Source organism: Chelonoidis abingdonii, chromosome 5 (assembly GCF_003597395.2).
Source record: "Chelonoidis abingdonii isolate Lonesome George chromosome 5, CheloAbing_2.0, whole genome shotgun sequence".
Classification (NCBI taxonomy): Eukaryota; Metazoa; Chordata; order Testudines; family Testudinidae; genus Chelonoidis; species Chelonoidis abingdonii.
The window spans coordinates 101,132,302-101,159,625 of NC_133773.1; the positions used below are offsets into that span (position 1 = coordinate 101,132,302).

The 27,324-nt window shown below is 40.1% G+C and overlaps 1 protein-coding gene across 2 annotated transcripts in view; it reads left to right on the forward strand.

Moving 5' to 3' along the window:
* The first annotated feature begins 7,035 nt into the window (after positions 1–7,035).
* Positions 7,036–27,324, forward strand: part of RFC1 (replication factor C subunit 1) — a 71,244-nt gene continuing 50,955 nt past the window's right edge. The window contains exons 1-4 of one of the 2 annotated variants that reach the window (XM_032790725.2): positions 7,036–7,137; positions 18,457–18,585; positions 20,639–20,714; positions 22,799–22,918. In XM_032790725.2, coding sequence (XP_032646616.1) covers positions 7,135–7,137; positions 18,457–18,585; positions 20,639–20,714; positions 22,799–22,918 — 328 coding nt within the window. In that variant the 5' untranslated portion in view covers positions 7,036–7,134. Of the gene's footprint in view, positions 7,138–9,113; positions 9,201–18,456; positions 18,586–20,638; positions 20,715–22,798; positions 22,919–27,324 lie in introns of those variants that run through there. The other variant, XM_075066534.1, reaches the window with a different exon arrangement.

Consider the following 27,324-nt stretch of genomic DNA (forward strand, 5'->3'; position numbering starts at 1 on the left):
TTTTTAATATATTTAACACTATTATAAATGCTTGAGGCAAAGCAGGGTTTGAGGCGGAGGCTGACAGCTCGCGACCCCCAATAATAACCTTGTGACCCCCTGAGGGGTTGAGACCCCCGAGTTAATTTAATTTTAGCACCCTGTGTCCATTCACATGCATGTGCCATTTTGAGCATTTCAGTTTTCACAACATAGGCTCATCCCAGATTCTGGAACAAGCTCAAATGCTCAGTTCGTGGAGTATATACATAAGCTATACTAAAGACAAACCTCACAGTTTGTGAGGGACCCCATGGAGCCAGTCTCTAGGAAACAGATAAATGCATGGAGGTTAAATCCATTAATAGCTATTAGCCAGGATGGGTAAGGAATGGTGTCCCTAGCATCTGTTTGTCAGAGGATGGAGATGGATGGCAGGAGAGAGATCACTTGATCATTACCAGTTAGGTTCACTCCCTCTGAGGCACTTGGCTTTGGTCACTGTCAGAAGACAGGACACTGGGCTAGATGGACCTTTGGTCTGACCCAGTATGGCCGTTCTTATGTTCTAACCTAACCTAAATGAACCCAAAGTCAAGGAGACAGACATGAGTCAAGGAAGCCAGCAGAGTATCAGAAACCTGGAAGAATCTCTGACTGGATGGGCTCAGGCATTTGGTCACAAGCTGAGGTAATTCAAAAGTTTTGGATTTTTTTAAGCAGAATTTTTTTATTGTTTCTTTAAACAATCAAACACAGCAAGCAGCAAATATTTGGCCACACATTTCTGAAACCCCAAACCATGTTCAGGTTTTGGGAGACTAATTTCAGCTTTTCAATTAAAAAAAAACAATAAATTTTGAAGGAAAGCAGACATTGTCCATGATTTGTTTCTGCTTTTTAAAAAACCTTAGCTTTGGATCCAAAAAAAGTTTTGACGGAAAATATTTGTCCAACCCTTTTAATGATCTTTAGTGCCTTTTAGCACTAGCTGATGCTCAGAACCAGTGATTCCTTGAAAAGATGACTTGAAAAGATGTTTTCTCAAAATTGGGTTTGTGATGAGATGCGGAAGGTTTTTAAACATTTATTTTTCCCAAGGCAACCCGGGGCAGGATCTGGGGGGGGGCAGTGGGGCAATTTGAGCAGGGGCCCACATGAGAATATAGTATTCTATAATATTACAACTTTTTTTTATGGAAGAGGCTCCTGAAATTGCTTTGTCCCAGGCCCCCTGAATCCTCTGGGCAGCTCTGAAGACTGCCCAATACTTACCACTATAAGATCCTGTTTTCAGTTTCTTATAACTTTGCCAAACTATAAATATTGAGGTGAAATTTTACATGCTGGGCATCTACGTTAGGCTGACTCTTTTTGGAAAATCTCAGCCAAAACAGTCCAGTCTCTTCTGAGAATAAGGCCAAAGTAAAATACACTGGTTTTCCCATGTTAAAAAATTCTGGTGACCTTTTCTTTGAGAAGCTCTAGGGCTTCCATGCTTTGGAGCAGGGATTTCAACTTGGCAGGGGGAGTGGCCTTTGTATCAGAAATGTGCCTTTTGCTACTCCTGTGAAAATCCACCCAAACTGGGCCAAATTGTAAGTTTCTGAAAAAAAAGTAGAGCTATTGATATTAGCAATAGTGGCTTAAAAATATCATCTTTTTGCTAATGTGCAATATGAAGTTTGAAATTAACCCAGAAAGTTGTTGTAATTGTTTTTCTTTACTCTTAAAACAAACATACTTAAGTGATACGCAAATGAACATGTACTGCAATAGCTTGTTTGAAACAATTAGCTATAGCTATGTAGGGAAACATGTTACAATGTTGTTTCAAGCTTCTACAGTATTTCAACAGACCACAATTGATCAGGAGAAGAATCGGGGGGGAGGGGAGATTAATTGGTGATTTAATCAAACAAATAGCTGATAATTCGGGATGTTATACAATCATTCTGTCTGAATATTCAAACGAAGATAGACAGGGAAAATATTTAAGTTACAAAGTCCTCCTAAAGACAGCATAATCTTTATGTTAGCATCAGCTGCCTTGATCTCCTACCATCAAGGACAAAGAAAGCAACAAGTCAGTTTATGTAGTGTCCTCTACCGCGTAATATATATCAAGACCCTATTCATATGTTCTTTGCACATCCAAATCTCCTATTGAGTCTGGATCAACTCCTTACTGAAAACATGACATAGGATGGTGATGGGTAAATAGAAAAGCTAAGATAGATTGTGGATTTACAAAAGAATTCTAGATAATTTAATTCTGCCTCTAAATGCAAATTCCAGTACTTTACAATGTGAGAGATATGGATTTCTTACTTTCCAGATAACTCAATATGTTGAATGCTCCCAGAGGAATTGTCCAAAAACAACCTACAGAGTATTGGACTCTTGATTATTGAAAATTGATTGGATTAAAACAAATTTCTACCATTACAAAAAATGGAATTCTTATTTCAACATTTTTCAGGATACACTTCTGTTGTACTTTCTTGTATCCTCAGGATTACAGGAAGTTTCTTTAGGAGCTGTTAAAAGCACCCCCACCCCGCATTAGAAAGTAAAAAGATATGTAAGTAATTTAAATTAACAATCAGCTCAAACCTGACTTAAAATGCAGATTTCATAGAAAACTAAAGGAGTTTCTCAAAAAAACCCAAAAAACTCATGAAAGTTGCTTTTTAAAAATAAAGCAATTCTCATGTAGTGTTTGAAGCCTAAGGTTGCAGCATGATATTAGACTATAAGAAAGTGAAAGGACCAGAAATTGATTAATAAGAGTGAAACTGCCTAAACTGTTTTCATTTCCCAATTTGAGAGAAATACTAATGATTCTCTGTCATTTTTTGCAACAGACATGGGTAACTCCATCCTCATTTTACAGATGAGGAAGCTGAAGCACAGATAATCACTTCTGAAAATCAGGCTATTACTCCTGGAAAAAAAAAACAGGCCATAAGTAACTTGCCAAATGTTAAAAAGCAAACTAGTAAATTAGATTTTTAACCTTTTTCAGTTTATACAGTTTAAATATATAATTTGCTTCATAGGTACTTTTACAAAATATGATTTTTCACTGTATAACGTCTCTTTAAAGCACGAGCCACAGTCTATGACAAGATCAGATGGGAAGCACATTCCTTATTTTACAGCAACTACAAGTATTTCGTAATATAAATGAACACCTTTTCATGATTCTGGTGGCATAAGCAAAATATTAAATTCACACACACACACACACCTTTCTCTATAACCAGAATCAAACATAACCACTCCAAGACTTTACGCAGCTCTGGTTGTTCATAAAGGGTTAAAATCCTGACTTCCAAGAAATAGGAATGTGTCACGGCAAATAGTAATCAGCTTAATGTTATTCTAGGCAACTTTATCAAATACAAACAGAGATAACCACGTACTATAATTCTTTAACATTATTTAAACACTTTGTGTGGCTCTATCAAATGTCAGCTACTCTTAATTCTGGTAGTAGGAACATCTGTGGATCAAATCAGGGTCTAATAAGGATTATTATGTATCTATAAATACACAATTAGAAACATTTAAATGTGATACATTTTCCTTTGTATAGTCATCACAATACCGTAGCATACTGGGTAATTTATATAAAACTACCTAAAAGCAAGTTTGATTTGCACTGAGTACATACAGAAATGTTAATTCACAAGCTATGCTAATGTTCAGAATGTATATTCCACATGATTATGTACATTCATAAAGGAATAACAATCCCTATACAAGACATTGTCAAAACACAAAATCAGAATTAAGGAATTAAACAGCCTAGTAGTAGGATATCATTAATGTTAAAATATGATCTGTGACAAGGTAAGTAAAGTAATATCTGTTATTGGACCAACTTCTGTTGGTGGAAGGTACAAGCTTTCAAACTACACAGAATTCTTCAGCTCAACACTACAGACAAAATATGTTCTGTCATGCCGGACAAACAGATCCATATCCAAGAAGCATCCTCCACATTTTCCATCTCTAAGTTTTTTTAATTTTAGAAGTTCAAAGACCTCACCTTAAACCTGTTGCATAAGTAAAACAGACTTCTTTAATTATAAAATTCCAACAGCTAAACAACTGCTTTACTGCTTTATCTCTTTATCCAGATACACAATTTATCTTATCAGTAAAACTCTCAGCCAGATTATAAAGGGCTTAAACCGTTTTAAAAAGCACCAAGGTTGAAGACTGTCTGAGCAGTAACTATAGAATTCTGCATAGAAAACCCCTGGAAAAATAAACTAACCCCCAGATGCTCAGGAAAATATTATTATATGATGCTTGCTGACCAAGAGGGGAAAAAAAGAGATGGAATAATGATTTTGCTTTTATATAGCACCTCTCATTTAATGGATCTTATTTAACTGATAGTACAGGGCATTCTGCTCAGGCAAGGTAAGTCTACAGATTCTACACTATTAATACACACCCAACCTTTAGAATTAAAATTTGGCAGTTTTATCTGTACAAAACCTTCCAACAATATAGAATAGGAAGAGAAAAATACCATATCCACTTTAAATTATATGCGGAATTAAGACAAGCAAAATGTAATTACCCATATTGGAATTTGACTACAGTACCACAGTAGATTTTCCTGTTCTTGGAAAAAGTGACAGTGGATTTGTAATAAGCACAAGTGATCAGGACTCATCCAAAAGATAACACGTGAAGCAGCACCTATAAAAGAAACAATTGGGTTTGAACCCTTGTTTGCTTCTGTGTGATATAAAGAAGGTCTGAGAGTTTTTTTCTCTTTAAAAAAAGGTGAGGGTTAGCCTTGTTTTTAATATGATAAATTCAGGTTCATTGTAACCTGTTTTTCCTGAAAGACCTAGAAACTAGAGAACTAATAAGTTTATGATATCAGAGAAGTCAAGTAAAATGAAACCTGACTGAGATGGGAACTTAATTTTATTTGGACTGTTTAAATAATCTCATTTTTGTTATTGTTTTTAATGCCCATTCAATGCAGTAATCTGAGAAAAAATTGGGAGAAAAATGTCTCTGAAAAATTAACATCTTTATAAAAGACTTCCTGGTTTTGGTAAAGGTCTCACATATGGATTTTGATCTCTCTCAGCCTTTAACTGAGGGAACATGGCTTCAGTTGAAGGCTGAGAATTCAAAATCCAAATCTGAGACTTCTAGCAAAACCAAGAAAGACCAGATTTGACGTCTGATATTTCTAAAGGTAAAAAGCAAGAAAAACAAAACAAATCAGACATACTTTCAGGCCTTAATTTATTCTGAAAAACTCTTTAAGCATGGCTATTAATTCGTTGGTTCAAAATTGGCAGACTCACTATGATTCCAGCACCCTGGCTTTTTCTTGGTCTTCCATCCTGGCACTTTTGATGGCCTAACTTTAGTTAATGCATACCTTACCTTATCGTGGCAGATTGGGGATTAATTAATTAATGTTTGTGAGGTGTTCAAAGACTTGGGTGATGGGAGCCCATATAGAATAGACAGATGGAATTGGGCGGAGGGCATAGACAAAGATGGTACAGCGGCAGACAAATGAAAATTGCAAAGACTGAGGTAAAAGCAGGAGAAGATGAAGAAAAGCCTCCCACTGAAAGGAGCCCTTCTATACAGAGCTGGTTCTTCAGCACAGCATGACTTCTCAGGAGTCAGGACCCTGCTAGGCCTGAGGTGTAAGTGGGGAAGGATGAGGAGCAGCAAACTCAGGACAAGGTTGAGGCACACTGTTCTGGACATGGTGATGGTTTTAAACTACATTTCAAATAATAATTTCATTATAACTAGGGCCCTATCAAATTCACAGCCATGAAATCTGGTCTTTTGTGGGCTCTTACCCTATACTATACAGATTTCATGGAGGAGACCAGCATTTCTCAAATTGAGGGTCCTGACTCAAAAGGGAGTTTCAGCAGGGTCACAAGGTGGTGGTGGTGGGGATAGTGGTATTGCCGACCTTACTTCTGTGATGCCTTCAGAGCTGGGTGGCTGAAGAGCAGAGACTGTTGGCCAGGTGCCCCGCTCTGAAGGCAGCACCCCACTAGCAACAGTGCAGAAGTAAGGGCAGGGCGAGTGCAAGGATGTTTTGCGGCCTAGGTGAAACTTCCACCTTGTGCCCTTCCCCGTCCCCCTGCCCTGAGGTGCCTCCCAATGGCAGCTCTGCCCTGAGGCAGCCCCTCCACGGCAGCTCCCTGCCTCCGCCCTGAGGTGCACTTCCCCACCCCTGCTCACCCTTGCCTCCTCCCAGAGCATGCCGTCGCTGCTTCACTTCTCCTGCCCGCCAGGCTTGTGGCACCTAAGCTGATTGGCGCCACAAGCCTGGGAGGTGGGAGAAGTGAAGCAGCCACGGCGTGCTTGGGGAGGAGGCAGGGGTGAGCAGGGGCAGAGAGTTCCCCAGCATGCAGTGCCCCCCCCCTTACTGCAGTCGGCCCTCCCCGTGCTCCCCTGCCTCAGCTCCCTCCACCTAAACGCCGGCGGTGACCAAGGTGGCTGAAGATCTGGCCACTGCGGTCACTGCTGAAGAAAATGCCGCCCCCCCCCAAATCCTAACGTCCTAGGAGACTAAATGGTTGCACTGGCCCTGAGTAAGGGTTACAGTACCGCAACCCTCCCTACAATAACCTTGCAATTCCCACAACTCCTTTTTAGGTCCAGACCCCTAAAAATGCAACAGCACGAAATTTCAGATATACATAGCTGAAATCATTAAATTTATGATTTTTAAATTCCTATGACCATGAAATTGACCAAAATGGACCACAGAGTTGGTAGGGCTCTATCTACAACAGCTAGATGATTGTAAATAAAAGACTTCAACATGCTTTCCAGGCAAACCCAAGGATACGGTGCCCAGCTGGAAATTAAGCACCTGGACTAGGCATCTGTCAACCTACGTCTGCCGCATCCCCTTAAATATCTAACAGGCTCCAGTCCCACCACTTTCCATCCTACCCCCATCCAGTCACCGCCCTCCACCTGCCACCCCCACCGCCTCCAATCGGCACTCGCCTCAGCCGTCGCGTTAGTGACGTCATCCCACGCGCCGCGCGTTTGGCGTTGGCGCGAAGGGGGGATGGCGCAGGAGGAGGGCCGCTATTACCCGCTAACGAGATAAACTACCCCGGCAACATGGTGAGCGCGGCGGGGGTGGGTAGCTGGCTCCGACACCCCCTTCTCCCCGGGGAGTGGGTGCCGGTAGCGCTCCCGCTCGGCCGGCACGTGCGACCCCAGCGCCGTCAGGCGAGGCGGGCTCCCTCACTGCGCCCTGAAACGAGGCTGTGACCCGCCCGGTTGCCCCCGCGCGGAAAGGTTCCCCAGGCTCCCCGCCGGCGAGGCCGCAGCAGCGAGTGTCCTGGCTCTTGCTGTTCAAAGCGATGGTTGGGGCAGAGACCTTCCTTATCGTCTAGGAAACGTGAGGGAGCGCTGCTGGCGGAGGAGGGGGAGACGTTTCCTTGTGCTGCTAAAGTCAGCTGTGGGGGTTACTGACTTCCCCTTTGGAAGGGCCTTCTGGCCTTTCCGTGGGTGTTTTAGGGGCAGGGGCAAGTCGTTCTTTCACACTCCCACCTGCCAAGTGCCACATATTGGAGATAGTAAAGTGAATTAAGTTTGTATTCTACATGTGATCCTGTGTGTCCTACTTAGCTCCTTGGCTGTGGTGCCCCTCTTAGGACACTGGTTTCAGAGGGGTAGCTGAGTTAGTCTGTATCAGCCCCAGTACTGCTCCTTGTCTTAGGACGCTGTTAGTGCTGGGCTGTCCTAGCTTCACATCAGCTGGAACCAAAATAAATGTTTCTCTTTTAATTCACAATTTTAGTTGTTTCAGTATGTCTATATACTGATATTTATTTTGGACTGAGTGCCCTAGTTTAACGTCAGTAAAAATCAAGTTAAATAGGATACTTAATCCAAATTAAGGGTGTCCATGTATAGATTTTTGCCTAAGTAACTAAAGATGTGAATTAAAACAGCTTTATTTTGGTTCTAGTTTATGCATATATTTAGCCCCTCTCCCTGCCCATTACCCATTTATGGTGCTAAGTGAGGTAATTCATAATAAAGTGTTTCTCTTGATTATATGATCTTTCTTAGGCCTGTTCTATGTAATTTGCACTGATTTAACTAAGGTAGGGTTCTAAAACAATTTCACCAAACTGGTGCAATTGTTGAGGTGTCTTGTCTGCATAGGGAGATGCAGGAAAATTAATCCGAATTAAAGAGGTGTATTTAAAGTAGATTAGTTAACTTGTATTACATCACCAGATGCTGCTGTTCAGAATTAAAGTGGGCTTAATAGGTATGTCTATAGAAGGATAAAAAATCCTCTAGTGGGACTGTCAGCTAGCTCATGCTTGGAGGCTGAAGATTGCTGTGTAGACATTTGGGCTTGGGCTGGACCCCAAGCCCTGGGAGCCTGCAAGGGTCAACATCTGAACATCTCAACAGCAATTTTTAGCTCTGGAGCGTAAGCCCTGTGACCCTGAGTAAGTGGACATGGGCCAGCTATGGGTTGCTTAGTCCCATGTAGATATACCCAATGTGGTTTAGTTTATTTGCTTCTGGAAATGAATTATGCTAAACTAATGTTAAATAACTATTGCTTGAATTGTATTGATAAACTGCTTGAGGTTTCAAACTGAGCTCTGCTCTCTTCACAATGAAATTTGCAAGTGTATACTGCTTCCCAGGGAAGACTGCTACTAGACTTGTAGAGGACTAGAATTATATATGAAGAGGTCCAAAAGGTGCATTTTAAACTGGCTATTTCCAGCGTTAGTTACTTAATGTTTGCAGTGAGAGGGCACGAACACAAAATAGGTGCGTTTTCTGTCCTTTTATTTTAACACTGTGCTATAGGAATTGGAACTGGATATAGAATATCAGGAATTCTTCCTTCATAGTTCTTCTGTGAAAATTACTTTTGTGCTTCTCATCTATTTCAGTTTACTCCAGACAAATGTTATATACTTCATCGGTTTAATTTTAGTACTGATTGCACTGAAGAAAAGTAACATGCGTGAGGCAGTTGGCCCATGAGAGGCAGAGCTTATCCTGTTTCAGCTGCTTGAAGGGAACAAACTATTGAGAGCAAGGCAAGAAGAAAACTTCATGGAACTTCTTCCATGAGAGAAAATAGTATTTAATGTAAGGGAAGGGAATCCAATTACTAAGGCTTGTCTACAATGGGAGTTTGTCATGTATGTTCAATCACTGTTGCAAGCCCCTCCTGCAAAATAGGCAAACTGCTCTAAACTGCAGTTTAGCCCTGGCTTGAACCTTGCGGCGGTGCAAGTTAGTGTTTGTTAGTTTTACTTGTCTGTCCTTAGGGTTTGCTCTGGGACAGCCATATTGGTGGATGTAACTGGGGCTTTTTCCTTATGATTTTTTGGAGAAAAGAGATTGGCACGCTGCCTCTGGGCAAGTGAGGAATCACACCTGACTGTTGCCTGTTGGATGGCAGTAGCCTCCACTTATAAGCACAGGAAAAATCCAACATTTAAGCAGTGTTGGTGCTGCTGCTGTTATATATCCATCAGAGGGCAAGAGACTCTTTAAAATGTTCATTTCAGACAGCATTTCAAGAAGTTAGCATGCATATAATGCCAGGTTTTCTCATATACCAATATTTAAAATATACAGTATGACATTTAGAAAAGTATGGTCAATCAGAACATTTCCTTTTTAGGTTGGTATCCTAACTAAAAAGAAAGGAAGTGGTCCATTTTAGGATTAAATTAGAACTAATAAGTAGTTCAGTCATTTGGACTCAAGATATGGACCAGTCAGTTGTTTTGCTCTGGTTTTACCTGGGTTATGTCTACTTTAACAACATTCTATTTGTATAAGAATACTGGTATACTATACCAGCAAAGCACTCAAGAGTTTGGATGCAATTCTATCTGGAAGCTGTGTTCGGTACTGGTGTAGTAAAACCAGTGCTCAGAAGCAAAACAAGCTATACCAGCAAAACTGCATGTTTACTGGTATAATATGGGCTGCGCTAGGGGCTTCTGCTGAAACAGCTATGATAGTCAGGGATCGCACCTCTTTATGCTCCTGGCATAAGTCTCGTATAGACCAGGCCTATAGATTATTTTTTTTGGTGTTATTCCCATATGTATATCAATGGCATGAAGTAAGTTCCATTTTGCTTCTCCTATTTTTAGCTTCATATAATGCAAGAATAGTTTCATCCGTACACCTATTACAATCCAATAGTTTCTAACAAGATTATCTTTCTCCTCTGGAAAAAAATGGGATGTCTGAAGAAGAATTTGAAGGCTAGTATAGCAATGCTGAAGATGGTAAACAGAGGACACTTGAAGGATATGTACAGTCTTTTAGTTTAGTTGCTTTAAGGTAAAGTAAGCACTCAAATCTAAGCCTTTATTTAGAAAGTGTGTTCATGTCGATTATATGCTATTATCTTCAAGTTTTGGCAATTTGCTGAGAAACTAATTTTAAACAATTGAAGAAAGCTACTTCTGCCTTGATATGGGGATCAAAGGATGATTTGCAGCAAGAGAATGGAACATTGTGTTAACAAAGGGAGACAAATTTTGAAGTTAAAAACCTACAGATAATAACCTTGTGACCATAATGCAGTTACCAAAAGACAAGCCATAGTGTTTGCATGAACAATGCTTGATGGATAAATAGAAGATGCTTGTTTGAGTTCACCAGCAATGGAAACAAGAACACTTACCCAGCCATTAAAGACAAATAATTCATTGTCTCTTGTCTGTTAAAAATCATTAGTCTCATTGAGCCAGACCTGTATAATAAAGAAAGCACCAATGGGTTGCAGCTTAGGTGTTTTGTAGACTGCTTTGGTCACTCTTCTACTAGTGTCACCACATTACCTATCAGTCTAAGATACTGTGGTTATTTTTGGTAGATACTGTCACAAATCCACAAGGTTCGGTGTATGCCGCAGCCTGTAACCAGTTCTTTGGGAGTGAACTCTTCAGTGTGCCAGGCCCCAAGGACCCACACACTTCTAGTGGGGCTGGCCTGTGGCCCAAGACTGGGCCAGGGGTGGGCAAACTACAACCTGTAGGCCAGATTCGACCCGTGGGATCACCACCCTTGGAACTCCGCACCACTCCCAGAAGTGGCCGGCACCACATCCCTGTGACTCCTGGGGAAGGTGGTGAGAGGGCGGGGACGGAGGCCTCCATGTGTTGCCCTTGTCTGCAGGCACCACCCCCTACAGCTTCCATTGGCAGGGAACGGGGAAGCGCAGCCAGTGGGAGCTTCCGGGGAGGTACCTGCAGGAAAGGGCAGCGTGCAGAATGCTCCCTCTCTCTCAGGGGCTGTAGGGATGTGGTGCTGGCCACTTCCGGGAGTGGCATGGGGTCAGGGCTGGAAGGCAGGGAGTCTGCCCTAGCCCCGGTGTGTGCTGCTGCCACCCCAGGTAAGCAGCGCCAGGCCAGAGCCCACACTCTGAACCCCTCCTGCACTCCAACCCCCTCATACATCCCGCACTCCTCCTCTGCCCCAACCCCTTGCTTTGAGCCCCTTCCTGCACACCACACCCCCTTCCGCACTCCCTCCTGCACCGCACCCCCGTGCCCCAGCCCTACATTCATGGCCCTGCATGCAATTTTCTCACCCAGATGTGGCTCTTGGGCCAAAGTTTGCCCACCCCTGAACTGGGCCTTTGGGCATCAGCAATCTGTGTCTCTGTGGCACCTGGCAGCAAATCCTCCTAAACCAGCCCCCTGTGGGAGGCTTGTACTGTACTTCATCATGCAGTGCTCTCACTGCAGAAACATCAGGCAGCCTTTTCAAAACAGGGTAACAATTAATTTATTAGTCACCTAGCATATAGAATCAAAGTCCTTGGATTAGCACAGAGATTAATTCTACATGGGGATAAAAATATCCATGTCTGAACCAGATCAGTTGGCTCATGAGCTAAAAATTGCTCTGTAGACATTTGAGCTTGAGCCCAAGCCTGAACATCTACATAGCAGTTTTTAGCCCTGCAAGCCCAACTTGGATGACAGTAAAAACATCAAGGAGTGTGGTGGCATCTTAGAGACCAACAGATTTATTTGGGCATAAGCTTTTGTGGGTAAAAAAAAACCTCACTTCTTCAGAAGCATGGAGTGAAAGTTACAGATGCACGCATTATATGACAAACTAAGAGAAGGGAGTACCTCACGAGGGGGAACCAGTGTTGACAGTGAAGTCTTTTACCCACGAAAGCTTATGCCCAAATAAATCTGTTAGTCTTTAAGGTGCCACTGGACTCCTTGTTGTTTTTTGTGGATACAGACTAACACAGCTACCTCGATACTTGACTCATAGACTTTAAAGTCAGAAGGGACCATTATGATCATCTAGTCCAGGCCTGCACAACATGTGGCCCGTGGAGCCTCACTATGGGGCCTGGGGGGGGAATTCGAAATCCCTCGCACACGGCGCTCTGTGGGCAGCCCGGAGCCCTTTGAATCCCAGCTGCGGCCGGGAGTCAAAGGGCTCTGTGCTGCCCGCAGAGATTCCTGGCTGCGGCTGAGATTTAAAGGGCTCAGGGCTCCCCGCTGCTGCGGGCAGCCCAGAGCCCTTTGAGTCCTGGCTCGGCTCCAGCGGATGGGCTAGGGCTGGGATTTAAAGGGCTCGGGCTCCCCTCAGTGGCAGGAGCTCTGGGCCCTTTAAATCCCTGCCCCAGCCCTGGAAAGCTCTGGGTTCCCCTAGCCACTGGAGCCCCAGGCCCTTTAATTTGCCCCTGAGGGCACCCAGCCACCTCTTCAGCTGGGAGCCCCTGGTTGATTTAAAATCAAGTATCACCTCCCCACCCCCAACCTTCCTTTTTGACCCACAGCTGTTTTGGAGGGGTGGCGCTGGGGAAGGACGGTTTGTTTCTGCAGGGCTGGGTGATGCTGGAGCGGGGTGTTTTCGCGGGGCCGGGAGGTGCTGGGGTGGGGTGTTTCCGTGGGGCCGGGGGGTTTCAGCCCTCAGCTGTTTTATTTGGAGTAATGTGGCCCTCGCTGCTTTACGAGTTGTGCAGGCTGATCTAGTCTGACCTCCTGCACAATGCAGGCCACAGAATCTCACCCACCCACTCCTGTAACAAACCCCTAACCTAAGTCTGAGTTATTGAAGTCCTCAAATCGTGGTTTAAAGACCTCAAGGTGCAGTGACCCGTGCCCCACAGAGGAAGGTGAAAAAACCTCCAGGGCCTCTGCCAGTCTGCCCTGGAGGAAAATTATTTCCTGACACCAACTATGGCAGTCAGTTAAACCCTGAGCATGTGGGCAAGACTCACCAGCCAGCACCCAGGAAAGAATTTTCTGTAGTAACTCAGATCCCACCCCATGTAACATCCCATCACAGACCATTGGGTATATTTATCACTAATAATCAAAGATCAATTAATTGCCAAAATTAGGCTATCCCATCATACTATCCCCTCCATAAACTTATCAAGCTTAGTCTTGAAGCCAGATATGTCTGACCTCACTACTCCCCTTGGAAGGCTGTTCCAGAACTTCACTCCTCTAATGGTTAGAAACCTTCATCTAATTTCCAAGTCTAACTTCCTAATTGTCCAGTTTATATCCGGCAATTTGTTCTTGTGACCACATGTATTGAGGCTAAATATATTCTCTCCCCCCTGTAATTATTCACTTGAGCATACTTTATAAACGAGCAATGCAATTCTCCCCCTCAAGCCACTTGATTAGGCTAGAACAATGCCAAGCTGCTTTGAGTCTCCTTTCATAAGACAGAGTTTTCTGTCCTCGGATCATCCTAAGTAGGGCCGTTTCTCTGACCTGTTCCAGTTGAATGGCGAGGTCTTCTTAAAACAGGCTGGAGATGCCGGGGAGAAGCTGGCACTAACAGGTATCCAGAGAATCTCACCAGTTGACTTGTATATGGTAACATAGCTAGAACGTGCCTTATCTTTACGGAACTCTCACCTGAGTGCATCGCCAAGCTCCTTATCTTTACTGGAACTACCTCACCTGATGCATCCCAAGACTGCATTAGCTTTTTAACGGCCATATCACATTGGTGGCTCAGTCATCCTGTGATCAACCAATACTCTGACGTCCTTCTCCTCCTCTGTTACTTCCAACTGATGTGTCCCCAATTTATAACCAAAATTCTTGTTATTAATCCCTAAATGCATGACCTTGCACTTTTCACTATTAAATTTCACCCTACTACTATTACTCCAGTTTACAAAGTCATCCAGATCTTCCTGTAGGATATCCCAGTCCTTCTCTGTATTAGCAATACCTCCCAACTTTGTGTCGTCTGCAAACTTTATTAGCACAGTCCCACTTCTTGTGCCAAGTTCAGTAATAAAAAGATTAAACAAGATTGGTCCTAAAACTGATCCCTGAAGAACTCCACTAGTAACCTCCTTCCAGTCTGACAGTTCATCTTTCAGTATGACCCGTTGTAGTCTCCCCTTTAACCAGTTCCTTATCCACTTTTCAATTTTCATATTGATCCCCCTCTTTTCCAATTTAGCTAATAATTCCCCATGTGGAATCATATCAAATGCCTTACTGAAATCGAGCTAAACCATGGGGCTTTTATTCCTGTGTATATGTACCCAGGGAGGAGAAAGTTCAAGTTATAGTCCATCCTAGCTAAGCCAGTGCAAGTGCCATCCAAGCTATCATGAACTCCAGCTTGGTTCTTATCTCTCTCTCCCTTTAACAGTTCCAGGAGAGGGAGAAGCCAGCTTCCTCTAGAAGCCCACTCTATCCTTTGCTGGTGACCTCTCGGTCCTTTGTTCTCCAGGCAGGGCCATGGCTGAGCTTGCAACCCCACTTGCTGGAGCTTCCCGCTTTTGAGCATTGATCTTTCAGTCAGTTGGCCTTGCATTGTCTCTCTGGACCCTCTGTTGATCTAGTTACTTTCAACCAGTCCCTTGACAACCATTCATTCCACCTAGACAGCAAGGTGACAGGTATATCTGTCTCCTACACCATTCCAGGAGCAGTATTAATCTTCTGCTCCTGTTGGGTGGCAAGGTGAAGTACAGAGGAAACTGAGGCACGCATAGGCATTAAAGATATTACAAAAAATTCCCACTCTGCCACAGATGTCTTGTATTTAAGGTGCATATTGGTGCAGTTTACATGATAAAAGGAAAGTGGTAGATTTTACAACAAACATTAAAGAAGTTTATGGGAGAATCAGCAGCTCATTTTGAGACAAAATATGTCCTAACTCGAACTAAACATACCATAATATTGTTTAAAACAGTACATAGTATTTAAAATAAAATACAGGAGTTCAGTGGTGGTGCGAGTTTTCTGTAAAGACAAGCAGTTTGCTTTGCAATCATGAGAGCTGGTGAACCAGAATATGAAACTTATTTCATGGTTTGGGTTTTTACAGCCCTAAATGAACCAGGGAACTTACTGTAATTTAAAAAGGGAAGAACCTGGGGCAAACAAGTTACTTTCAAACAATTTCTTAATTAAGTTTCTATTTCAAAGAATGGGAGATGGTAACATCCTTGACATTCTGGCCCTAGACAGAACTTAGGAAGTGAGTGTTTATTGAATACCTGTAAAATTTACATGGAAACACAAATGTCAGTTTAAACCCAACTCTTAGATTTGCTCTTCTATGGAAATGCTTTTTTTGGTTGAAACACTACCATTTGCTCAAGTCAAGGTAGAAAATTGAAATAAAAAACCAATACAGCATCTTTGAAGAGAGTCTCTTTATAATTAGCACCCTGATATATTTCCTGGAGATTAAAACAAGTCAGGTTAAATAATTTTGGAAATTACATACAGACTTTGTTATTAAAACTGAAAGTGAAGTCTGCCTTTTTATTATCAATTGTGATTACTTTTTGCACTTTAACGTGGTGAACAAATACAGATTAGTCAGAGTCATTGTCTGGTTTTCATGCACACTGGCTGTAATTATGTTTGGGTTGAAAATGTTGGACAAAAATCCAGTTTAAATCTCAGCTAAACTTTTCACTGAAGTATAAACAGCTGTGAAAACTTTACATTTTCATAAAACCTTCACATTCTACAATGTTCTTAAACACATTTATATGTCCCTTTAATAAGAGATTGGATTAATAAGTCCCCAGGAAGTGTAATTCCTCTGTATATTTAGCTAAAGAAACTATAAAGACAGAAAACCTTATATGGTCACCTAGTTCATCCCAACAACATTTCTAGTGCAAAGTGATTTCTGTTGTGTGTACATATTGAATATTTGCACACAACAGAAATATGCATATTTCTCTTTATTATCCATTTTAGAAAAAGTTACAGCAGAAACCTGTGTTTACAACATTAACAATTACTTATTTGCAAGGGATACTAAAGATTAAAGACTTGGCTAAACAAAAAAGTTACTTATGTTTACATACACATGTATCATGAGTGTTGTAGATTTATAACTAATATTTGATGCATGCAGAATATGTAGAGCAATTCATATTTATTATGACAAATGTGTCAGAAGCACAAAAGCAACTAAGGTCTCAGGTACATTATCAAGTCATTAGTTTAAATTTAAGTCATGGTGGAATAGTCAAAGGGATACAACTAACTTAAAAATTACCTCTATCACACCTATGAGGACTGTTACTGAAAAGTGAAAATGAAACCGCTTTCCTCCTAATTAGTTTACTTAGTATTAGTAGCAGTGAATATATAAGGGTTGAACCGAAAAACCTCAGGCAGGATTGTAATCAGTTTTTTTCTGCCTGGGTGGAGTTTTCACGCATCAACAGGTAAGAGAGAAGTATCATTGTGAAGACTATAAAAATTGGGAATGGTGATTCAGAGGCATATGTAGCACTTGAAACTACTTCAGTCATTGTTTGAGGTTGACAGCGTCCCTTTAAATTTTAGAACTATCCATTTACGGTCAAATTCATAACTTGTAAGATACTGGTATTACTCTAGTGACAGAATACCTGCAAAATAGCGGAGTAACACAAATGTGATAGTATTAATTATTTAGGTCTCAAGCCTTTAAGGGCCTTGTGTAAATGAAATAAATGGCATTCTAAAACAAAAACATCTGCTTACAGGGTCAGCACCTTAGGTGTAAATTAAATATAGCAAATCCAAGTTTTCATTAAAGTGAACCTTCTGAAACAAGAAGACAGCTCAAAACCTGACAATAAATAAGTCTCAGGTTTTATCAGGGAAAAAAATGCTAATTCTTGTTTAACAAATCACATGTTCTGTTTGGCCTTCTAAATCCAACTCAGAAAGGAGCCAGAGTAGTATACTTTCACATCAAGCTTATCTAAAGTAAGGCATTGACAAAGGCTCTTTCTCAGTGACTCTACAAACTTGTGTAAATATACAGAAATAATATTACAAAAAATCCAAAGAACTAGTATTACTCACAGTTCATGAGAAAATTCTGCAGGTCTTAGTATTTCTGAGAAACTACTTAGCTGAAATCTCTAGGGAGTAAATCAGAAAGTAGTGTTACCTGGGTAGAATATAGTCACAAGCCACACCCTCTGCCTGCTATAAATTCAGACCAAATGATTATGTACTGCTCCTATAATGGTTGCCATTAAAATGGCTGCTATTCCTGGAGACAATGACTATAAACAGGTATAACATGCTAGATGATTCCCTTTTTAAGTAAACAGCCTTAAAGTTTAAGGGCTCTTAACAGATGTCGGGTCTGTGTTTGTGGGTATGCTATATGCTTATACAAGAGCCTTATAAAGTTCAAACCTTTCACTTTTGTAAGTAGAAAGCTCTTTTTTTCCGTGTATTAGTGGTAGGAGGTGCCATAAATATGTTACCCTTTTGATCTCTTTAGGTTGATTAACGTTGCTTGAACTTGGAAAAAATGATGAGACCTACTAGCTGGAGAACTATACTAAACGCTTTGCAGATGCTAGAGCCCTGGTGAAATGACCCATTTTCCCCAGATTCTGAAAAGATAGAGGGTGCTGGGATTCAATATCCTGTAGCTACCTGTGGGCTTTGCTGAGGAGTTTCATCAGTGTTAGGGTCTTCCCCCCAGTAGGTTATTCATTTGATCTATAAAAGACTCTTTGACATTTTGGCTATCCTTGTCAGAGTTTACTAAATATTTTTGGAGCTAATTGCAACTGTTTGTTATACTTTATCCCATCAGTAATGTGAATGTGTGTTGTGCTTTGCAATAGGATGGCTGGCAGAGATATTCCACTAGGGGAAAAGTAGGCTCTTGGAGTGATCTGTAGTGGAAAGGAAAGCTGCCAGTGCTGCCATATGTGCCGCAACTGAGCAAAGATTGCTCTGCATCTCTAAGACCTGTATTGACTAGATATGAGTACATTCATCTCTACAGGTTTTAAGCAACACTTCTAGATCAGTGAATGGCTGAAGAGTTGTTAAGAGAGTAATTAGCTTTTTTAAAAATGATCTTGCTCTTTTGTTTAGTGAAAGGTCAAAGTATTGTGTGTTGCCTTTTTAAATCCCTCTCCCCCTTTATTAGGATATCAGAAAATTCTTTGGGGTTGTACCTACTGGCAAGAAACATGAATGTGAGAGAGTGAAAAAGATAGAGAAAACCAAAAATGGGGAAGAGTCTTCAGATGGGAAGAAGAAAACAAAGGATATCAAGGTCAGTTTGCTTTCCTCAGCTGCAGTCCGGTCTGGGCTTTGTTTTGAAGGTTGCTCTGTGCCTCTGTGGCTCACTCCTTACAACTGACTTGTGTTCTTGGTTTAAACGTTATTTTCAATGGTTTCTCATCAGCTATTTAAAAAATGTTTGAGTCATTTCTCAATAGTCAAAACCAAAATAAATTCTAATTGGCCTTTGCAGAGTCAGGGAGACATTTATACCAGAAGCAAAAATCTCACCTGCATATTTAATATGGCACTATGGAATGTATTCTGTAGTAACATAGCCCTCCACTGTGGTCAGCATTCCTGCTTCCTGGAGAACATTTAACTTGGGTCCTATGTCTCATGGGTGGCAATGAGAAGTGGAAAAAGAGAAACGTGTTTCCTAAACCAAGTTTGGCTAGCAAAACCAAGCAAACACAGTTCTCAAATCCAGCATAGAAAATAGTGCTGAGATTGGAGTTAGCCTAGCAGAAGTTGCTTTTGTTTCTGCATCCCAATCTTCTTGTAACTTTTTTTTTTTCTCTTGTATGATAAATTAATTGTTAGTTTTCCATATGCTTGGAAGGGGGGAAAAGATTGTGATACTGTCATGGAAACAATCCTATGAAATATTTAAAGCAAATCTAGCTAAGGTCCTGATTATGTAAGGAGCTCTGCCAAGGCAAACCCTAATTTATTTAGATTTATGAACGTGCTAGAAAGGGCATGCGTTTACGTGCCCAGGCACCTTTGACATAACTTAAATTGCTGTCCATAGGATGTATTTTTAAAATAAGCTGCCATACTTGACCTTATGAACTATTCTTGCCTGTACACTTAAATTACCTCCATTGTCTAATGCCTGGGGGGGAAAAGATTAGCACTGTAATTCAGGGCACTGCCCACTTGGAGCTCATTGTAGGCTCAGAGTCAAAATATGTAATGAGATATATTTAAAATTAGGGTAATTAATATGAGTGGAAAGAGTTGAGTTCTAGTTATGCTGTCTCAAAAGGATATAACAAAGTGGAGTGGTTCAGAGACAGGTGACAAAAATGATTAGAGCCCTGGAAAGATTTCTGAATTAGGAGAGACTGAAAGATTATCACTGTTAGCTCAAAGAGGTGACAGATGAGAGGGAAGACAGGGTACAAAATACTAAATGGTATAGAGAAGGTGAATTTGGTATATCTCTTTACCCTCACTTGTAACACAAGAACAAGAAGCTGTTCAATGTAATTGAAAGGCAACAATTTAAAAATTGATAAGGAAATTCTATTTTATACAACCCATACTTGAGTTGTGGAATTGAAGGCATAATTAAGGTAAAATGCTTAGTAGATTTCAGAATAGAGGTGAACATTGTATGTTCCTATTATCCACAGGAAAGATTATGTTAGATAAGACTTCTTTTAAAAAACAAACAAACAAAAAAAACAAAATCAAGTTATAACCCTTAATGCTTCAGGTCAGAAGGCAACCACCAATTTGACTGGGCCAGGAAGAAAGCTCCCATATGGGCAGATGTCTGTTATGGCATTTTTTACAACTGTACAATCAACTTCCATTTAAGTGTGTGGTATTGACCACTATCAGACAGGACACTGGACTAGATGGGATCACTGATCTATCTGTTATGGCAGTTATGTTAAAAGAGGGAGCAAACAAGTCATGTATTGACTAGTATGTTCTTTACATTTCTGATTAGATTAGTTGACGTAATTCCACAAAGCTGTTTAAAATTTCAGAGGTGTTTGAGGATGGTGTCTGATTATTTTAATTGTTTAAGCTTTTATTTGTTTCAGTTGCAGCCTGTGTGTGTTTTTATTTTTTTTTCCAAACTATTATCTTTGTGGAATATAATGAACTTTGCTTCTCCTTGTTGCGTTCCTGTTTTATAGTCATTTAAACTATAAGCTTTCAGTTAAGTTCTTAAATTTATTTTTACGCATGGACATTACCATGTTTCTCCTAGAAATTAATACTACAACTTCTAGTTAATGAACTGTAGGTGTAGACAGAAAGCAAGAAAGAACTTGATAGTGGAAATAATGGACTTTTACTACTAGGTGAAGAATTCATCTAATGAAGATAATTCCAAACGAAAGCAGACAAACAAGAAAAAAAGGATAATCTATGATTCAGGTAAAATTTGTTACCGCTTTAGAATGCTGCTTTGTGTCTTTTGCGATACTGCCAGTTAAAATTGAGGGTTAGCAGGTAATTGTTACCCCTCAAGGCAACACATTAAAAAAACCCAACCTCTTGAAGGTTTGTGCTCAAGAAGAAATAAAAGCATTTTGAACACAAGATGCTCTTGGCTCTCGTTGCTGAAAGTGATTCATTGCTTGGTGGTTATCACTATGAACAGTTACATTTTCTGTTGTCACTCCTCAGTATCACAAAATACAGCATTGCATCTCTAGCAACATCTGCTAAAAATTCTAACCCATGTATGTATGCAAAATAATTTTCACTAGACCTTAGTCAACAATTTGAAAAACCCAGATTTGGAGTTTAGATTAGAACTGGTTTACTCAGTATCTTTTTAAATGGCAGCTATAAAGAATGATTTCTGTTTTAAAGATCTTGACAGAATTTTTTTTTGCAATTTTAAGTCCTTCAATTATGAGATCTGATCTGTCTGTTCTGTATGAGAGGCACAGGAGCCTGGTGATGTGGAAAAACATTCTACATTTCAGAATATGAAAAAAAAGTAAAATTTAATTAAAAGACTGCTCAACCAATTCTAATGAATATTCTCTAGAAGATATAGTTTAAAATATTTTCTAAAAAAGTTTTCTATATCAGGTTGTTTTTTTAAGTTTAAAAAAATTTGAAGCTTTTTGGTTTCTCCCTTTGTTACTGTCATTTCTTCCCCCTCTGGATGCTGAAGCCTCCTAGAGTTATTATGAAATTGAAAAAAAGATTACAGGCTTTCCTACAGCTTGTGTCTTTCATTGCAGGCTGTTTGATTGTGTGTGTGTTCTGGTTCAGTAGTACAAGGTTGCTCTAATTTTAAAACAAAAACAATGGGATGTGCTAAACCTGCAGAACACGCAAATAAATAAGCCTGCCAGCATGTTGAAAATACATCAAACTGAGGAGAAATTGTATATTAAGCTAGTCCTTATACCCCTGGGGAGCCTTAAAGGAAATATTTCAAAATTAATGTTTCGTGCTACATATAGTATATGCAAACCAGCTGCCACCTGTAATATATTATTAATTTGCTGAGTGCCTGCAGTGTGCCTGGAGCGTTAAATCTCCTATTCCATTAGGGTGAAGAAAAATTTAAGTTCTGCTCCAAATGCTTTAAAAGACTAGCAGGCTTTTCAATCACTGAGATGATTGACCATTTCATTCTTAGAGAAATGTAGAGGTGCTAGTTTTGTGCGTGTTTAAAAAACTAAATACTTGTTCTGCTAGTGTGTCCCCTTGAACCACGCACGTCATGCTGTAAACAGTAACCATCTATTAAATAAGCTGGGTTCCCTCTGCTTTTTTCAGTCATTTTGCAATCGCTTAATAAGCATCTGGCTCAGTATGCAAATAGGCATACATTGTGAAGCTCACAAATCCACAGTGACCAGACAGGGAGACACGTTTCTGTTACCCCCTACCTGAAAGGAACCTTTCTGAGACATGTTACCTCCTGGTTATCTGCCTTAAGCACATAATCTGTATAGAGACACAGCTCCTTAAATATTATTTGTTCATACATTTTTGCAATGATTATGATGATCAGTGGACTACTGGTTCTCAGTAGAGACCTCATATGCCATTCTTTAGCGAGCTATTTGATCCGGCAGATCCCTGTAAAATCTTGTGCACCCTCTGTGCATTGTGTCAGTTGGCACGAAAAAGTCCCTGGGTCACAGACTGGAGTTTAATTTTCATGCTCCAGGTCAGTCCACTGCAGAAGCAACATGCTTAGTTCCTGGGATGGGTAATAAGGAATGCTTCTTGTTGTTGAACAAAAGTTCTTCTGGGTGATTGATGGCTTCTTAAGGAAGTCCCATTTAGTCCTTGTCCTAGTTGAAGGATGGTGGCCATAACACAGGTCTCCTAAATTAGAACGGTACAGCTTCATTTTTCTCTGTATTCTGGGCTTCTGCAGAGTACCTTTCTCCCCCAGGTGGATGTTTTTATAACTGATGTGTTGAACTGTTATTTAAAGACTGTATGTATGTGGAGGAAAATAATACTTATCCTGTGGTCAAATACAGATTCAGAAGAGGAGGTGCAGTCAGTAAAGAAATCTAAGAAGCCACCAGAGAGAAAACAATCCTCTTCAAAACCTGATAAAGTTCTGAAGCAGGATCCTGTTGTTTATGTTTCGGAGACAGGTAATGTGTGAAACACATGATATATTCAGCTGTTATGGGAGGGTTGTTTTTTCTAAATAGTTAAACATAAAAGACATAATATTCAAGGAGAAGTTTTTGTTTTTTTTTTAAAAAGAGAAAGGGAAATGTCATTGCTAGGCTAGCAAAGTCTTCAGCAGGCTAAAAGTTGTGGGATGATGAGTGATAATTGTGGCTGTTAAGGTCCTCTTCTACCTTTGGTGTTGCAGATGGTGGTCAGTCTTGCTTGGGTTCTGGTCAGGCATATACCATCTCTCCTTGTTTCCATTGGTTTAGTCAGGAATGTCATCTCAAGAATTGGCATATGCACTCTTTTCAGTTTCCTCAAGTGATGTGTTTGTAATCCTTAGGGTCAAGGATAACTTCCAAACACTTAAGCTGTTCATGAGCACTCTCTGTTTCAAATGAGCTAAGTTTTCAGAGAGCTATCTGAGTTTTCAGAGAGCTTTTCATTTGGTATCTGACTAGCCAGTCTTTTCTCTCCTGCAATTGCTTACTTCATTAAAGTTAGTGGCAAAACTTCTGTTTTCAGTCTTTACTTCCTTGATTCTGACTTTCAAACTCTTAAAAAACTGAAATATATTGTCAAAGCATTAATCCATCTGCTATCAGACTGTTAGGAAGATTGATATTAAGAAAGCTGATAACAGTAAAATTCTTTTGTACTCTGCTACTTTTATAGTAGTACTTCTTTAAAGATACCATCCATGCAATCTCAGTCCTGTATCTCAGCTTTCTAAATTCTTAAATTTTTTGTCCTGAAGAGCAGAAGTGGCGAGTAGGAGTCAGTTGCCTTCCCTGAACTTAACCACCGACTTCAGATTTTGCAGTCATTTCTGTTGTCTTTAGAAAGAGTTATACGCTTGGATGATCTTTGCTGCTTAGTTCTAAATTTTCTAAGGTTATTCTTTTCTAAATTTGATAGTCACTTTTACCTGTCAGTCACAGAATTTGAATCTGTATGTGTGCATGCTTTGGTGAATTATATTTATGATTGGAGTTAAGGCTGCATGCAGGTTGTTCAGAATATATGTCTGTTTGTAGATGATGACGTATGAGACAGTGTCTTGTTCGTTGTTGGTGTTGGCATTGGCATTATTTTTTTCAATGTTGCCATAGTCCTGATTGCACTCGGGATATTCCTGAGCTACTTGTTTTCCAGGAGTAAGAATCCTGCCCAGATTGTACCTTTTAGAGGAGGCAGATCTGTTTACTTTATCCTCTGTTTCTATGTAGAACACATCTTGCAGAATTCCTACTAACTCATCGTTTCCTTTCAGAGTTTGGAGGGGAACTTTGAGAGAGTGACTTTGTCTTTACACTTCTGTGGGCTTTTTGTTCTACTGTTTGAGGCATTAAGTTTTCAGTTTTGTTTTCTGATTAGCGTATTTTTCTTTGTGGAACATTTGCCTCCTGCTAAAACCAGGATCTAACTGCAAGGTTCTAATGGCAGTGGCTAATCTTGGGTGGCATTTAACTACTGTTAGGGATGGTGACTCCTGTTTTGGTCTGCTCCTCTTCCCTTATGGGTCAAAGAACCTTAAGAACTTGAAGAGTTCTGCCTATTCGTAGAGAGATGAGACCCAGGAATGTGAATGCTGCAAGATTATTTATGAAGTAGAACAATAAGGTAAACTTAAAAAAAAAATACTTAGCAGTTGAGGATATGAAACTTGTAGCAGATTCCTTTATAAGTGTAGTATAATAATTGCTGCTTCTTAAAAGTATTAAAACTGTAGCTCATGTCAATATGCTTGCATGTGATTATTAAGTAATGTAGTTAAATGACATCAGTTGTTGTCTGTCACTACTGAAAATGTAGCATAGGTAATCTTTTAGCCATCGTCAGTAATCAGAAATGGAATATATCTGTATAAATACAGCTATTGTATGCTCTGTTATGCCTTTCCCATAGGGGTTAAAGTACAAGGATATTTATAGAGTAGAACCTCAGAATTATGAACTGAACAGACAACCCATACCTCATTTGGAACTGAAAGTACACAGTCAGGCAGCAGTAGACACACCTTCCTCCCCCCCCCCCCAAAAGGCAAATACAGTATAGTACTGTTACATGTAAACTACTTAAATGCTGCTTTCCCCCCCCCCCCCCCCTTTCTGAATAGCAAAGTTTCAAAGCTGTGTTAAGGCAATGTTAAGTTGTAATCTTTTGAAAGAACAATTATAATATTTTGTTCAGAGTTATGAACAACCTCCATTCCCGAGGTGCTCGTAACTCTGAGGTTCTACTGTATGTACAGTCTCATGTTTATATTACATAGTTAAGGCTGTTTACAGGTGTCAAAGCTTGAGAAGTTGTCACAGTAGAGACAAATGAGTCAATCATTTTCTTTTGACATCAGTATCTTATAACTGCACTGGCATTTTCTCACATCTTAAGTACAGTCACTTTCTGTACAACGTGCCCTCAAACGTGTCCTCTTGTTTCCAGAGGTCAGACACCCAATTTAACTCCCTTTGACATCAGTGAGTGAAAATCTTTCTGTTGATTTCAGAGGCAGTTGGATCAGCCCTGTAAGCTGCTTAAGGTAGTGCTAGATACACATCAAACCCTTTTAATGCATGGATGTGGGCAATTAAAACGGTGAAAGTCTCTTGCTAGTGTTTGCAAAGCATGCTGTAGAGAAGATCTTGATGATTACACAAGAACACAATCAAGTTAGAAAGCAAGTACAAGAGTGACAGTTTACCCTTCCCTGTTGAAGGCAGTACCTTTTCAACAAGATGCAGCTGAATACCCTTAAAACAACTAGAAAATTGGCTCAACTAATATGATTTCACTGTATTGAAATCATTTCTGCTATCAAGTAAGAATTTTAATTGTATAGCCGTGGAGCTTCTAAAAGATCCATACAGCTGGATTATTGTTGAAAGACCCGGGTTTGCGTGTATCAAGTCTAAAACAAAAGAATTTTTTTTAAGTTAATATCTGCTAAATTAATGTCCTAATGAAAGCTTAAACTGTCAGTGTTACACAAAGTAAAATACCTGTTAGATTAACATATTTTCAAGATACCAATCTATTATATGTTTAATAAAACACTTGCATGTTCATAGCACATATAGTACTGCCTGTATTTTGCTTTCTATTTCTGGTAATTTAATTGTGATGTGTGTTGTTATTTCTGATAAGCAGAATGTTGTTTTTTGGACAATATACTTCTTCAAACAAAAAACCCAAAAAACAAAATGCACATTTCCAGCTGAGCTTACAATGTTTAAACTGATTTTTTTGTTTTGTTTTTTTTTTTAAATGGGGGGGGAATGATTTTAAACTTTTTTTTAAAGTTAAAACAAGAACTGATATGGAAAAAAATGGCACAATGGTAGCAGATGCACTTGAGAATAGTGTATTTGCAAGTACTCTAAAATTTAAGGAGCATATTTATTTCATTTGATTTCAAGAGAAGCAGATAGGATTAATTTATTGAAATAGAAAAAAACTCTTGTAAATAACATGTCATGGTTCAAATTCAATACACTGAACTATCTAAAGTGGAGGTACAGTGTATTAAGTGTTTCCATTTGTTCACTTGCTAGTGTATGTCAGCTTTTTTGCACTTGAACCTGTGCCTGGTTGTTGTTTAGTGTTCCCTACTGTAAAGCCTAAAAGTACCCAACTTGAACCACTTATTATTTTGCCAGTCTTATCTCTTTACCAGACTTGTTTTTTTTTTAAAAAAAGCTTTTTGCTGCATAATTTTTGTTATGCAGTTAAAGTTTAAGAAAACTACATGTTCACAGATTTTGAGGCCAGAAAGTGACCAGTTATGGTCATTGTACTCTGCCTGTACAGCAAAAGTCATAGAATTTCATCCTGTAATTCTTGTATTAGATTCATAACTTCTGGTTAGGTTATCTTTTAGGAAGACCTCCAATCCACAGTGTCTCTTAGTAAATTGTGGAAATGGTTAATTACCCTCACTATTAAAAATTGTGCCCTATCTCCAGGCTGAATTTATCTAGCTTTAGCTTCCAGGGACTGGATCTTGTTATGCTTTTGCTTTGTAGCTTTAAGAGCTTACTACCATCAGAAACTTCTCCCCATGGAGGTACTTAGAGATCATGATCAAATCCCCTTCTAAGTAAACCAAATCGAGCTTCTTATTGTAGGCACATTTTTCAGAACTCAACTCATTCTTGCAGCTCTTTTCTGAGCCCTTTCCCATTATTTTAAGTGTGGACACAGAACTGAATGAATACAGCGTTCCACTAATGGTCTCAATGCCATATACCAGGGGTGGCCAAACTTACTGACCCTCCGAGCCACATACAACAATCTTCAGAAGTTCGAGAGCTGAGGAAAACCTGCTGGAGCTCGGGTCTTCCCCACTCCTGCTGAACCCCCAAGCCCCGGCAGATGCACT